Genomic DNA, 15136 nt, shown 5'->3' on the forward strand with positions numbered 1-15136 from the left:
TGGCTCCTTCTGTCTCGGCAAATTCTTGATCTGGCAGTCTTACCTCTCTGTTGGCTCACTCAAAGAGAGACACCCACGAAATTATAGCCCTCCTAGCTAGAATTGTGCAAATCCCTAAGGGGATTCGAACTGCTGCGTGCTGTAGCAAGTTGGCCCTTGCTTCAGAGCTAGATCTACTCTTCCCCTGTTTCACATCAACAACTCTGATACCATGTGAAAATTCCCAGATCTAACAATCTCTGGAATCCTACTGCAACCAGCTGAATCTACTTCACCTAGATTGTAAATTACATTACAAACTTATTTCAGATTTCTTCTTGAAACATTGAAGTAAATCACTGAAACAACCTACACCAAATTAAATATGATTGTGAAACATAAAAACTGAGCAAGGAAATACAAACACATAAGACACCGTTATTTTTGGACAAATGTCCTCGGAAAAGCCCAATGCGGGAAAACCGGTGCAGCAACTCTGAGGGTTTTATTATTATGCAGGAGAAAACCTGAGTACCATTCTAGGATGCTCAACTAGCAATCCGATACAGAGAGAATACTGGACAAAAGAATGGTGAAATGATCTCACCCTGTCATTGGGAGAATCAGTGACTGATCCTGTTGAACTGGAGGCTCTACGTCCAAGATAAGAGTGGTGGTCGAGGACCGATATTCTTTGAGGACTGAGAATCCAAGATAAGAATAGTCCTGGTGGAACATACTCTAAGAGAACCCGAGTGGGGTATGTTCTGAGAGAGACAATGATGAGGGTGTCTATACATCATTGGTCTCGCCAACATTGAGCTCAGATCTTGTGGAGAGATACAGCGGTTAGTCAAGGCCTTGCTATGTGACAATGCTGGTTGATATGATGCTATACAAATGGATTACCAATCCGACTCTTCTTATGAGAATTCTTCAGATTGAGAATGTCCAAGTACCTTGTATGGATTATGAATACCTCCCTAGCTAAGAGGGAGTGTTGAAAAGTGTAACTAGGTTCGGTCTTCATAATGACGTGTGTAATTGTGATTTTATGTAATCAATGCAAAGAAGAAAAATAAAATTATTTTTGTAATGCTTGTCTAATGGGTTTCATGAGCAAGGAATTTTATTTTTAGTTAAGGCTCCCATTGTGAGCCCTTAGGATTGGTCATTAAGTCAAATTGAGTCATTGTCATGTTGAAGGACCCTTCTTGGGCATGCTACAGATATATGTGAGTCATTGAAAGAGTCAAAAGACCCTCCAAGACCAAGCACAAACATCCCTTAAAGTCGGCTTACAAAAAGAGGACAAGATGATCTTCAAAAGGCATGTCGGCCTAGTCTCCAAATCAAGTGGGTTTATTTACATGGGCAGAACACTATAAATAGGACACAGCTTGACTTCCACTTGAAGACAAGAAATTTGGTCAAGCAATCTGCAATAGGAAGGAGAGAGAAGATCACAAGGAGCAGCCTCACAACCAGCGAAGTGAAAGGAAAGAAGAGCGAAGAAGTCTAGCATTGTTTTTGGGTATTTTCTCTTCACACGTGTGGCAGAAATTAGGGTTTTTGCAGTAGGGCTATAACAATTCCTAGAGAAACTACTTAGGAAGTCGCCTATCACCATTCTTACTGGCCAAAGCCTTAAGAAGAAGCCCCCAAGCTTAAGCGAAGGAAGAAAGCATCTCAAATCTCCCTCTACCAGCTCACACGTGTGAAATTGCAGAGGTACAAGCAGGTTGAAGATTGCAGGTCTGTGGAAAGGAGCAGAAAATTCAGAGTAGCCGAGATCAGCAATAAAGGAAGGCAGTTTGACTGGTGTTGACTTGGTCAAGAAGAAGACGCTGGAAAGAAGGGTTTCTGACTTGGTATTGGAGTGGCAAATAGGTCAAGGGTCTTGGTATTCGTCAATTGAAGTCTTTATAAGAAGAAAAATTCGTTTGGGTTTTCCTCTCAAGTTGGAGAGGTTTTGGCCCTGGCTGATCACCTAAATTCTGTGTCTCTTGTCTCGTTATTGTTTATGCATCGGTAACTGTTTGTTGAAGAAGAACACAATAATAATCTAAGCAAAAGGGAAGATCCTAATCTAAAGAAGTAAAAAGCATTCACAAGCAGTTATCATTAGAAGAGAAATCACCTAGTCTTGATGCCCTAGTTTTCTCAAACAAAGGAGATTCGAGGCTTCGAGGTCAAGTTTTGCTAGAGGGGCCAAGACTTCAGTGTGCAGGCCATACAGCCAGGAGGGAAGAAATTTGCAGGTGGAGGCTGAGATTTTTCAGGACCGATTTATCTTCCAGAGCAGCTGATTTCCAGAGGTTGAGTTTCTCTTAGGCCAAAAATCCAGAGGGCCGTAGGTTCAGTTTATTGCTGTAATTTCTGTATAATTCTCTGTGGGTCAGTGCCCTAATTTTCCAGATTAATAAAAGTGAAGGGAGATTTGTTGGGAAGAAAATTCCTGCTGCCTTGTGGTTGATTTTCCTATTAATTTTTGTTTCTTAACTTTATTGTGAAGTATTAAATACTAATGTATGTATTTTCCAGCAATTTCAGCATTTATTTCAGCATAAATATTTTTCTGGTTATAAAACAATTGTGGAGAGAAATAAAATAGACCTGGTATTAAAGTTTAACATCTTGAACAAACCATAGTTGCATGTGAAGTTAGCCTGTTATAGTCTTAAGCGGAAGCATACCTTTCCGATAGACAATAGTGTAGCTATTAGAGGCTATATTTCATATGTTTCATTTCTTTGGTATACAGATTAAACCTTGAGTGGTTTAGAAAGGCGTTTCTTGCTGTTTGAGATACACTACTTAACCAGCTACAAATTTTCAAGACATCTTTATTATTACAAACATTTAATTAGGTAACATCCTTACGTACTTCACAATGGTGCATAAAGAGAGTATTTTATTATTGACAGCTATATGATACCACCTTTTGCTTCACATCTGCAGTACATTTTGCTTAGTGTTTTATTTATAGTTTTGGATATTGCCATGAGAAGTGTTGTGCCTTCACTTATCGCTTTTGGTTGTAAGTGGAATCCAACTATTTTTTTCTTGTAATCCTGATATAAGCAACATGGAATATTTTATGCTTTATGCAATGCAAAGATGGCATGATTTAACACGTAAATTTCATGGCTAAACTTAGCATACTTGTTTCAAACATTGTGAATCAACTTCTGTAAAAGTGCTTTTGTGATGGTTGATTGTGAACGTTTTTCAATTTGAAGCAACCTCAAGTACTTCAGAATTTTCATGTTTGACATTCCAACAATAACCCTAAACAGTGCCTTATCATGCCTCTTGTATTATAGGTAGAGGATCTTTCAAAGGAGCCACAAGTACAGCGAGAACTAATGCTTGCGAAACTCAATGTAAATGCCACCCAACGTGCTGAGGTAACCTTTTCGTCTATTTCTCATTTGGTTCTTGATTTTGGATTAGGAAAAATTGCTATATTTGGTTAAATCTTGTAGTGGTAAGGTTAAGCTGTTATCTATCCAGAGTTTGAAGTTTTTTTATTTTTTAAAGAAATGGCTAATTAACTGCAGCATTGTAGAAATTTCTTTATTCTTTTTGGACTGGCATTAAAGGATGTTTGGGCACATCCCAATGACAGCTTTATTGTTGTTGCACATTATATTTTATATTTTTGTTTCTCTCATTTTGGGATTCAATTATTTCATATAGTCTATGTTCACTACAGAAACTAAAACCTTAGCATGGCACAAAATCTGTGCAAAAGTGACTATTGTAATTGCTTGAAAATTATGCAATGCTAATTATCATAAATGGATCTAGTCACTGCTAGGGCTACTCAACATATTTATGTTTAAGAATTCCTACATGGTAGGGCAAGAATAGTTTATAGGAACATGAATAACAATAGGGCATCATTTTTGACATGAGAACAACTCCAGAGTATATTGGTTGATGAAAAGGATGTTATCGTGGAATTAAAAATGTGAAAATTTCACCTTAGTGCTGATAGAAACGATGCAAACAACGTGAACTATGTGGTGGGTCCAAATACAACCATGACCAATATCTGTATTTGCCATTTTATTTTCAAAATAATGTTTATGTCAATGTTGGGAGTGTAGAGTGCCATTTTTCAATACTACACTAATGAATCATACTTGGAATGTTTTAACTTTTTATATAATATATATCTTAATATATTTTGATCCACACATTAAGAAAAAGGCTAAAAGCATCCATAATGTGGAATTAATTTTAGAAAATATGAAAACACAGATTTAGCTAATAGACTAATGATGATCATTAAAGCATCAACTAGTTAGTACGCAACTAACATCAACCACTGCTAGTCATACATTATGACATTCTCATAAAATGATCAACAATAACATAAACCTTCAAGTTTCAAATTCCACTAACCAGCGTTTATAATCAACAAACTATGACATATAATATTAGCCGTGAAATGGAACAAAATATCATGACCAAACAATTGTAATTTATAGTGAACAATATAGTTATACTCCTCTGTCATGGCTTTGTGCCATTCCTTCATCTCTTAGGCCTTCACAAAACTATAAGGCTCATCTAGCCTCTCACTGGAATGTACAAGTGCCACTGGATTAATAAGTAACTTGTAAAGGCTGCCCTATTTCACTCTGTTACCGCTGAAATTAGCACCCCTTTGTGAAAGCATCTGACAATGGTGTTATGAGGGTAAGCACACTCAGGAAATGTACCACTATCACTTTAGCACAATCTCCCCTTCACTTTAGGCTAGCTCCTTGAAGCCATGACAGGTAACCCGTGTTGAAAATGTAGCTATGGTCGGTCTTCATGTAATATTTATTTTTATTGTAACATGAAAAATAAATTATTATTGCCTTCTAGCATGTTCTACATGGTCAATAATAAAATGGCATTTAAAGGAAGAAAATCATATTTGTATTTTACGAAGGCTCCACAAGTTACGAAGGATCATCTTGATGAATATAAAAAGAGGCTACTCGCTCTCCTTGGTATGCAATTCACCTCTCAAGCATATTCATTTGATTCTGAAGGAGCAATATCTTCTCTCCATTGTCGTTGAAGTCTACATCATATTGTTATCTCTGTGGTATCTATCCGAGCACCTATTCAAAGTCTGACATATAGTTCCAAGAAGGCCTGATTCAAATTCTGTAGCATCTATATGTATGTTCGAGATCATCAATGATTAGACAAGCCAATGTTATGTTTATCTCAGATCTGAATTCTTTAACAATAGATCTGATTTCCTTGTTGGCAGATCAAAGATTTGTCGTGACAGATCTAAACTTTTTGATCTAGATCGAGTTCCTTATTGGCAGATTCAAACTTTCTGGTGTCAGATCTAAATTCTGTTACATAGATCTGAGTTCTTGGTAGCAGATCCTAGCTCTGTGGCATCGTATTCGTGTTCTATGACATTATTCTATGTTTTGTGTTGGTATATCCTAGCTCTGTAGTAGCTGATCCAAATTCTGTAACATAGATCCAAGCACTGTGTCAGATCCGGACTCTGTGGTGGTAGATCTGATCTCTGTGATATCAGATCTGAGTTCTATGATATTGATTCTAGTCCAGTGGTCACAGATCTGAATTGTTTCCCTTTTACGGGTTGGATCTTAAGAAAGGGTACGTTCCAGTCTTGTTCAACCTTTCCTTTGTGAATTTTGTTGGATGTCTAACATTCAGACTTTGCACTTGTGGTAGCCTTCCTGGATCAGTATAGCCTTTGTATTGATGTATTTTGAAGGAACTCTCTAAGAAAGGAATTGGTTGGGTTTTCCCCTTGTCGTGGACCTAATTACTGGTGTCTTTTATTGTGCTTCACGATTTCTGCTTTCTCCTTACTATTGTTGAAGTATAGTTGTCAAATAATTATTTGAAGTTGAGAAAAACAAGTAAATTATTACCTGTACAGCACTGTATATGAATTTCTAACAACCCAAACTGTAAAACGAACTTTTAAAGTATATTATTGTAAGCACTAAACAATCCACTTCACCAACAAACACCTCAACATGTTGTTAGATAGACCAGTGCCAATAAAGTGATAAAATACCTTAAAATTATTCAATGAAGAGTTAGGGCATCAATGGGCACCCACTAACGAGAGTTATGAGCTAATCAATAAGCGCTGAAATTCGTTATATGATATGCTACAATAGAAATATAAATCAACACAATGATTTCACTCTTTAAGCTAGAGAAAATGTACTTTTTACCATACAAAAGCGAGATATTATTGCATGCTACAAATATAATAAATATTAATGATCAATAACTAATAAACTAATCAACATTTAATGTAAAGTTATAGGTCACACCTATTCACACTCATGAATATTTATGCCTCTAAAGGTATACGTCATGAGAGCAATGTATACACTCATTTATTCATTCATTATATATATATATATCCTCGTATTACCTGAACAAATTATACTCGTGGTATTTTTCTGTTACAGTTGTATCAGAGCAAGGAAAGTGTATAGGACCGTACAATCGTCACTACTTTTTCCGCTACTTGTAGTTTGCCGTATCACCATTGTTTCGGTGCTGGTAGCCATACCAATGTTTGTAAAACAATCCATAAACATTCATGCCCCAATGCCGAGACGTCGTTGTGCACTGTTGCCGGCATAGTGCCATCACCATTTTTTTTTCCACAGGAAAAATATCGAACCATCTATTAAATAGAGAGTTACAGAGAAGATGCAGAGCATTGCGGAAAGACTTTTCGCCATATATGGAGAAAGAAAAGTCTCAGCCGGCTGTCAATACATGCCTGAGATGTATAAACGCACCAGCCTTACCAAGCCAAAACATGAAAAGCGTCTACTCCTGACCACACACACCTCCCGGGATCCAATTCACGCAGAAGAGGTATGGATTAAGGCAGAAGCTGAGAGTACAAGAGAAACGAGAGGCAAACAGCGTCCTCAGAGAATCCACAGTAAGCACTAGAAGGATTCTCGGAAAGCAGAAAAGAAGCGTTGAGAAAACACAGCTTCCCGGGCCTCCTTTATAAAGGAAAACAGCCCAGAAGCCCTGAAGAAGTTCTACAAAAGAAAATAGTAGCAAAAACAAAAAGAACCGTATCAAAATATGTACAAAAACAAAAACAGTTTTCTGATGAAACAAATCTTAAGCAAAAATGGGCTGTTCGACTGATCGAACCACCCCATTTTCTTCCTCCGAAACAGTCCACGACCCCATATCAAGTTCAACACCCGCTTTAGAAAGGCGATCAGCTTCAAAATTCCTTTCCTTGAAGATATGGCAGAGAGAGATCTCCTTGAACTGACATTTGAGGCGTGAAGCTTCTTTAAGCAGAGGAAGCAGAATGAAATTTCTGCAGTGTTGAGACCCATTAAACCATTTCACAGTATTCATTGAATCCCCAAAAATCTGGACTTCTCTCACATTCCTAAGGATAAGCCAACAGAGAAGGAGATGTAAGGCTTTCAATTCTGCAAAGTTATTGGAGCCCTGGCCAAGACCAACTGAAGCTTTAACAACCTTTTCCTTTGATAAATGAATAATCAAGCCAGCCCCGCAGCGTCCATTGATGTCAGAGGCCCCGTCAAAATAAGCCCATGGCATTGAATATCTAATAGATTCTTGACGAACAGCTCTGGAAGTAGGAAGAGCTTGAGGAACAGGAATACTTTCATAAATAGCAACTCCTTCTGCGGCAAGTCTTCCAATAGGGAAGACAGAATCCTTAAAGATGACTTGATTCCTAGCAAGCCATGTCCCCCAGGTGATGAGTAACGGAATGGTTCTCTCTCTGTCATTGGTAGTTTCATTCCACCACCTCTGCCAAGCTTCCAAGAGCCCTTACCCTTTCCACCTAAAAGGAACTTTTAACAGCGTTAACATTTCGGCCCATAGGCTGGAATTAAAAGGGCAAAAAAGGAACAGCTGCTGAACTGATTCGACGCTGTCTTTACAAAGGGGGCACCGGCCAGGAACAATCCTACCCCTTTTTTGAAGAAAATCCCAGGTAGGAACTTTCTGAAGCAGGACACACCAGAAGAACAGTCTTGTTTTAGCTGGCCCTTTTAACTTCCATAGCGATTTATCAATTGAGGATAAGATTCCTTTGGGAACCCATGTCAGACTAGCCCAGTAGACTGGAACTGCCATCAGAACAGATTTAATTAACACAAGCCTACTTGCCCTGGAAAGCCACTTGTAACTCCAATGTTTCAGTTTGGATTCAATTTTTGCAAGGATCCAATTCCAATCTTTGATCTTGTAATTGTCAGGCTTTAGAAAGAACCCCAGGTATTTAAAAGAATCCTCCAACGCTTTGACTTCAAAATTCAGGACCAATTCCACTCTGCGCATCAACTCTCTGGACAAACCTGTGCATGTGAGTGTGGATTTTCTCTCGTTTATGCAGAGACCAGTAGCCTTCAGGAAAAGGTCCAAGATCCTCTTGAGCGTCCTACAGTCCTCGAGACTACCATTGCTGAACAGAATTATGTCATCCACGAAGAGGAGGTGAGTGACCCAGAAATTTTGTGCTACTTCAATTCCTTTGAGAGTCCCCTGTCTTTTTGCGTCATGGATCAAAAGACTGATGCCATCTGCTGCCAGCAAAAACAAAAGGGGAGAGAGTGGGCAACCTTGACGCAGGCCACGTTCAGGACTAAAAAAACTGGAGGCCGCTCCGTTGATCAGGACAGCTATGGAAGAAGAAGAAACACAACTCATAACCCATCTCACAAAATCATACCTGAAACCCAGGTGAGTTAACATAAGCCTAAGGTACAGCCAGCTGATTCTGTCATAAGCCTTTGACAAATCGATTTTCACAACGACTCCTTTTTTTTCCCAATTTTTAGACTATGAAGCGTTTCTTGAGCAACTCCTACAGCTTCATGAATTTGTCTGCCGTTTAGAAAGCCAAATTGCTCAGGGGAAATGTTTCTAGAGAGGAAAGGTTTTAGCCTGGAGGCAATAATTTTTGCAATAATTTTGTAAACACAAGTACACAGGGAAATGGGCCTGAAATCGTCAAAAGAACCCGGGAGATCAGATTTGGGTATGAGGGCTAGAAATGTGGCATTGAAGGGATGATAGATTGATCCTGTACGCCTGGAATCTTCCACAACTGCCACTAACTCATCTCCAATGAAATCAAAGAAATGCTGGAAAAATTCGGCAGTCCAGCCATCCGGTTCGGGATTTTTGTCCTTTTGCATGGATTTGAGAATGACTTCAACCTCCTCCTTAGAAACAGGTGCCATGATGGAGTCATTTCCTTCCTCCTCTATGAACCTTGGAAAGATCTGGGCGACTCTAATAACTTCTGCAATAGAAACTTCCTCTGGCGCTTTGAAGAGATTCTTGAAATAATTGACCCCTAATGAGGCCAAATCTTCAAAAGAACGAGCCAGTTCACCATTGGCTTTCTTCATTTCCCAGATTGTGTTAGAGTTTTTCCTCCCTTTGGCATAATTCTGAAAAAACTTGGTGTTTTCTTCCCCTGCCTGCAACCAGATCGCTCTACTTTTTAAGCGCCAACTTTCCTCTCTGAGCTGGAGGATTCTCCTTCTTTCCATCTCCAACTCTTGAAGTCTAGCCCGAGACTCTACTGTTCCATAGCCATTACCGTTTGGGTCTTCAAGGAGGGCAAGCTCAGAGTTAACAATTTTCAGTGTTTCCTCTTCCGTCAGTTTCTTTTGGAGGGCCCAATGCTTTGAGACGACCTTCATCCTTTTTAAATTGTCCATAAAAACCTGGCTGCGGCTCTCTTCTTCATTGAGAACATCTTTCTTCCAAGTGTTATGGAAGAGGCTAATATAAGAAGCATCCGAGAGCCAAGAAGCATTAAATTTAAAGGGAGTACCCGGTTTAGTGAAATCTCCCTTCACTTCCAGGAAGACAGGGAAATGATCCGAAAGACCACCTTCCCCAACCCAATGTCTAAAAGCCTGTAAATTTTCTGCCAGCGATTCACAGATCAGGAATCGATCAAGTTTCTTCCCGATCCAATCTTCTCCTATTCTTCGATTCCTCCACGTCGGGCGCAACTTGAGCGGGGAGACATCCACCAGGAGAGAAGAGGCCAGTTTATTTTGAAAGAAATCAGAAAGGGGATCTGCTCTGGCTCTGACCCCCCAAGATTCTGTCATCCCCAAAGAAAAATTAAGATCTCCTCCGATTATAAGGTTTGGGTGTGACAAAAAAGACTTTGCGAAGAAAGAGTTCCAGAACCTCTCCCGATCCAAAACAGGTCCATAGACATTAAGAAAAAGAAAAGGGATGCATAGTTCATTGGAGAATAGTTCCACAGCCAAGACATTTTCCGATCCCCAAGAGGAGATCTCTCGTAACACCTTCGCGTTAAAGCCCAGAACCACCCCTCCCGAATGTCCATTAGCATCGATGGCATGGAAGCTCCATCCCGGAAGTAGCTTGAAGAGACATCCTGTAACTTCTTCCCCCTTCCCCAGAGTTTCTTGGAGAAGGATAATATCAGGTTTGTTGGTCCTGACCAGTTCCTTCAGAGCTAGCTTTTTGGGTAGACTAGCTAGACCCCTGCAATTGTAGGATAAGATGATCATCGAGAAATCTCAGGGGGTGACTACTTTGCTCTAAGCACCCCTGGTAGAGACATCTGCTTCCCTCCAGCAATATCAATGACAACCTTCAACTGTGCCTTCGACAGATTTGTTTTCCTTCCTCTTAGCTTCCTCGGACCTGCTGACACCATGTCCAGCTCCAGACCTCCTACAACCGGCCCTTTCCCCTTTCTGATGGCCAAAGGTCTAAGATTGTAGGGGGGTTCAGGGCCCCAAACACTAGGAGGGATAGATGAGGCAGCATCCATGGGAAAAGAAGACAGCTTAGGAGAAGATGGAATGGCCATTATAACACTGTCTAATGAGGCTAGTCCCTTCTTCAGGTCCGGCAGATCATTCAAGAGCTGCCTGAAAGGACCAGACTCATCACAACATGATTGAGGAAAAGCAATAGAAGAGCAAAAGGAGGAGGAAGGGGATAGAAGTGAACTCGCCTGAGTCGTCCCTGCCATTACAGAGACTGCTGAGATTCCCAGGAAAGACATCGGGGTTGAGATAGACTCACTTGCTGCAAACCCAGGCTGTTCCTGTTCATCTTCCTCCGCATGCTCCGGACCCAACTCCTAAGCGTTTGCCTTAAGATCGTTCTCCTTGATCTGAGCCCCTTCTTCCTGAGTGAACACCTCCTGATTTTTCTCTAGATTTTTCCCACTTTTCCTTTGCCTTCGGCGTCGACGATGTCCAAGAGGGCACTCCCGGGCCAGATGTCCATAATTATGGCAGCGATGACATCTGAAAGGGAGGTTTTCATAGTCCAGGGTCTGAATAAACTCTAGACCTCGATACTTCAGGATCATAGCATCTGCCAAACCTTCTCTGGGGTTTAAACTTACCAGGAGACGGGCAACACTCCAGTCATGAGTGCGTAAATATGATCTGTCAGTGTCGAGAAACTTCCCCAGCGTATTACCAATTGAAGAGAAGGCCGAGTCGGTCCAGAATTGCATAGGGAGACCCGGTAATTTGACCCAGACTGGAGACTCCGCCGTTTTTTCTTTCTGGGCATCAAACAGGGGCGTCCATTTTCTGAATAAGATTGGCCTCTTCCCGAAACTCCAGTGCTTTTCCAACACCCATTCGACATGCTCCTTTTGCCCAAACCGAATGCAAAACCAACCTCTGTCCAGATTCTTGATCTCTTCTGGCTGACCCGGTGCATCTTTCCATTCTGACTGAGCCCAATCCTTGATGAAAGCTACCGAGAACTTTCTTCCACGAACTCTGCCAACTAAGAAGGTTTCCGAGGCTTCCATCGCCTGATCTATACGAATATCCACTCCAAAAACGCAGCTAGGCCTCTCCTCCTTTTTTCTGATAAGTTTGGTCTTCTTCCTCTTCCCACCCACTACCTCCATCTTGGCTTCTCCCTCTCCTGGATTCTGGTTAGCAAGAGCAACTATCTCTGCTGCCTCAAACAACTCAGTTCGCCTTCCAACAGGGTCACTGTTGTCTTCATCCGCCTCCACAACCATCCTTTTTACCCCAACAGCAGAGGCTGAGGCCAGACTTCGCACTTGTCCCTCTTCTCTGGATCCTTTCGGCTCCCCTCCTGCCTCTTCATTGGACGTAGACCTCGACAGGCTGGGGAGCATTCCTTTCAACATCAGGTTTTTTGCAGGGATCCTTTCCTGAGCGCCTTTTTTCAAACCTCCTTCTTCCACTGCCTCGTCAAGGAAACCTGACTTCACTGCGCTATTCGGAAAGAAATGGAGCAGATTTTTCTCGGACACATCATGTCCCCAGCAGGCGAGAAGGTCTTCTAGCGCTGGTTCTATGTCCACTGACTCGCATTCGTGAAACCTCTCCCGCTCTTCACACCGACTAGAATCCATTCAACGCGTTGTATTAATAGTAAAAAGATCTGACCTGCAACTCCCAGAAACTTCTGACCTGCAGCTCCCTGTTCTTGTGGCTCATCCATGGGCGCCAAGCTCCGCCGCGCAGAACCTCATTTCCCACTACAAAAAAGTTAATTGTTGCGTGAAACCAAGTGAGTGTTACGATACCTAGTAATGTACCATGTTTTCCTATGTAACATTATGCATTGATATCGAATTCTAATCATAGTGCCATCACCATTGCCGTCCATGCAAAATCGTTGACACTATGCTGTCAAGTAAAATAAATCATGGGTGCCAATTTGTACAGGCACAACTGTGCAAGTCCATACAAATTTAGTTTTAATATATCACCTTATAATTATTAAAATTCACCTTATGTTAATTATTTATTTATTAAAAAAAGTCACCTGAACAAATAGATATTTATTTATTTATTATAAAGTCACTTATTAAAAAAATAAATAATTAAAACAAAAAAAGGAATGTAGTAAGAAAAAGAACAAATAAGTACTTGCAGAAGGTCACTGATATAGAGATTGTGAAAATTCCTATATCAGAATCCTATTGTAGCAACTGATATTATTTCTCCTAATTGTTGAGTAATTAACAATTTATCTTCTACAACAAATATCGAAATAAATACACTACAACGTTTGCAAATAAAGCTGTGGAAAAGTAATGCGCTGGAAACTGAGAAATGCTAGCGCACATAAAATTAACACAATCATTTTGGACAAAAGTCCCTGGAAAAACCCAACTTGGGAAAACCGGTGCAGCAATAAGGGTTTTTATTATTATGCAAAAGTGAAATTCTGAGTACAACCTGGATGCCTGAAACTAACAATCCACAACGAGAAAATTTCGGCAAAATTATTAAAGGGAATTTACCCTTCCTCTGCAAGCAATCCCGACACAACCTACCTTCAGAAAACTTGGCCCTCTGGCCCTTTGTGTCAGCCTCTGCGCTGCACCGCGCAGTCTGCTTGACGTTAAGCCTCCAACTAGTCTCTGATGAAGTCGTTCTGCCTTCACCTATTGAGGAAATCCTCTCTCCGACCTTCTGGAACCTCTGCTTGGCCTCTGGAACTGAGAACGATTTTCTCTCCAGCTATCAAACGACCCTCTCTGAAGCTACTGCGCAAAGCTCTGCGTTGCCTCACTGGGATAACTCGACCCTCTTGCTGCTGCCTCTCCGGATCTGGAAAAACTTCCTTCAGATCACTGTCCCTGCCCCTCACTCACTGCTTCGATCTCTGGCTTTCTCCAGCAATTAACTGGTACTACTCTAGAAGTCGATCTGCCAAGTAATCGAACTGCTCAAATGTCTCAAGTGATTTCTCCATCACCACCTTGATCTCCTCTTATAATTCTCCGTTGGAGCACCAATGACCAAGATTAAAACTTAATCAATGGCTAGGATCATTTCAGGATCTCGCCTTGACTTAATTAATACTGATTAATTAACCATATTCCCTAAGTTTAGACTTAAGAAATATTTAAAATCTGGTTAATAATCTAATTAAGTCATTTTTATGCGGAATTTCCAGAAACGATTTCTGGGTTTTGGAGATCTCATGTATTCTTGCCTCTCCACCAAATTTTGTGGCTAGAACACACCCGATGCTACAAAAACTAATAGAGACGAGGCCAATAGCATAAGACATTGTCTCAATAAGGTTGAGAAGAAACAAAGAGAGTTAGGAGAAGGATAAAAGGAATTAGGAGAAGGTAAAAAAGAGTTGGGAGATGGACAAAAAATGTTAATAGATAAAAGCAATAAATTAATAGAAAAAGAAGACAAATTGATAATTTGATAGCAGGATCAAAGTATCATTGGCAAACCACATTAAGAATGAGAAATGATGTCAAGGAAAAAAACAAGGATACTTAACTACCATGATGAAAGAATTGACCAACCAAAAGTGTAGACACATTATTTGCAGAACCGTTAGCCTATCGAAAACAAACACTGAGTCGAGAAACACAAAATATGAATGATTAGGGACATGAAACATCATAAATAGTTTTCCAGGTTGTAGGTATCACATAAAAGTTCCAGATAGAGATTATAAAAAAATTAAAAAGGAATTACCAAAGTATGACAATAAGAACCATAGTTTTAAAAACCGGTCTATCAAAATTGGAAATTGATCAAACCGGTTGGTCAGATAGGCCTAGGTAACAAACCGGTAGAAAAACTCAGTTGGAGAGCCGGTTTGGTACCTAACTGGTACAACACACGTTCCTAACCAGTCGGTTCCAACCTAATCGGTCTGATTAGCTCTCACATTTGTGGGGGAGTCCAGGATCATCGATGGTGGCTTTTCAGGTGGTTATGGAGGAAACCCGATGTTGTTTTCTTCCAAAACAACCCCCTTGGCCATAAAAAAAATGCTCCCCCTCCTAAATCCTAAACCTAAACAAAAAACCTAACTCAACCCTAGCATTGTTGGCAATCAATGGTAATGTTAAATTTTTAAAGTAAAAATGACATTTCCTTTATCTTGTTGAAATTCTGATGTTTTATGCTATAATAATCACTTATTACAAAACTTATTTATGCTGCAATATTAGTAAGCAATTGTAGATAAAACATAAATCAAATGCACAATAGTGTTGAAGAATGTAACTAGTGTTGATCTTCATAATTGTATGTGTTAAAAGAAATTTTATTATTAAAGAAAATGACTTATTAAAACA

The 15136-nt window shown here is 40.2% G+C and overlaps 1 protein-coding gene across 1 annotated transcript in view; it reads left to right on the forward strand.

Annotated features, from left to right (window-relative positions):
- The window catches only part of LOC149260891 (acetolactate synthase small subunit 2, chloroplastic-like), a 175469-nt gene that overhangs the window by 33914 nt on the left and 126419 nt on the right, over positions 1-15136 (forward strand). Inside the window, exon 3 of the mRNA XM_089421270.1 lies at positions 3306-3389. Coding sequence (XP_089277396.1) covers positions 3306-3389 — 84 coding nt within the window. The remainder of the gene's footprint in view (positions 1-3305; positions 3390-15136) is intronic.

This window comes from Pinus tabuliformis, chromosome 6, assembly GCF_031772625.1.
Source record: "Pinus tabuliformis cultivar Carrire ecotype Pingquan chromosome 6, CPIR1, whole genome shotgun sequence".
NCBI lineage: Eukaryota > Viridiplantae > Streptophyta > Pinopsida > Pinales > Pinaceae > Pinus > Pinus tabuliformis.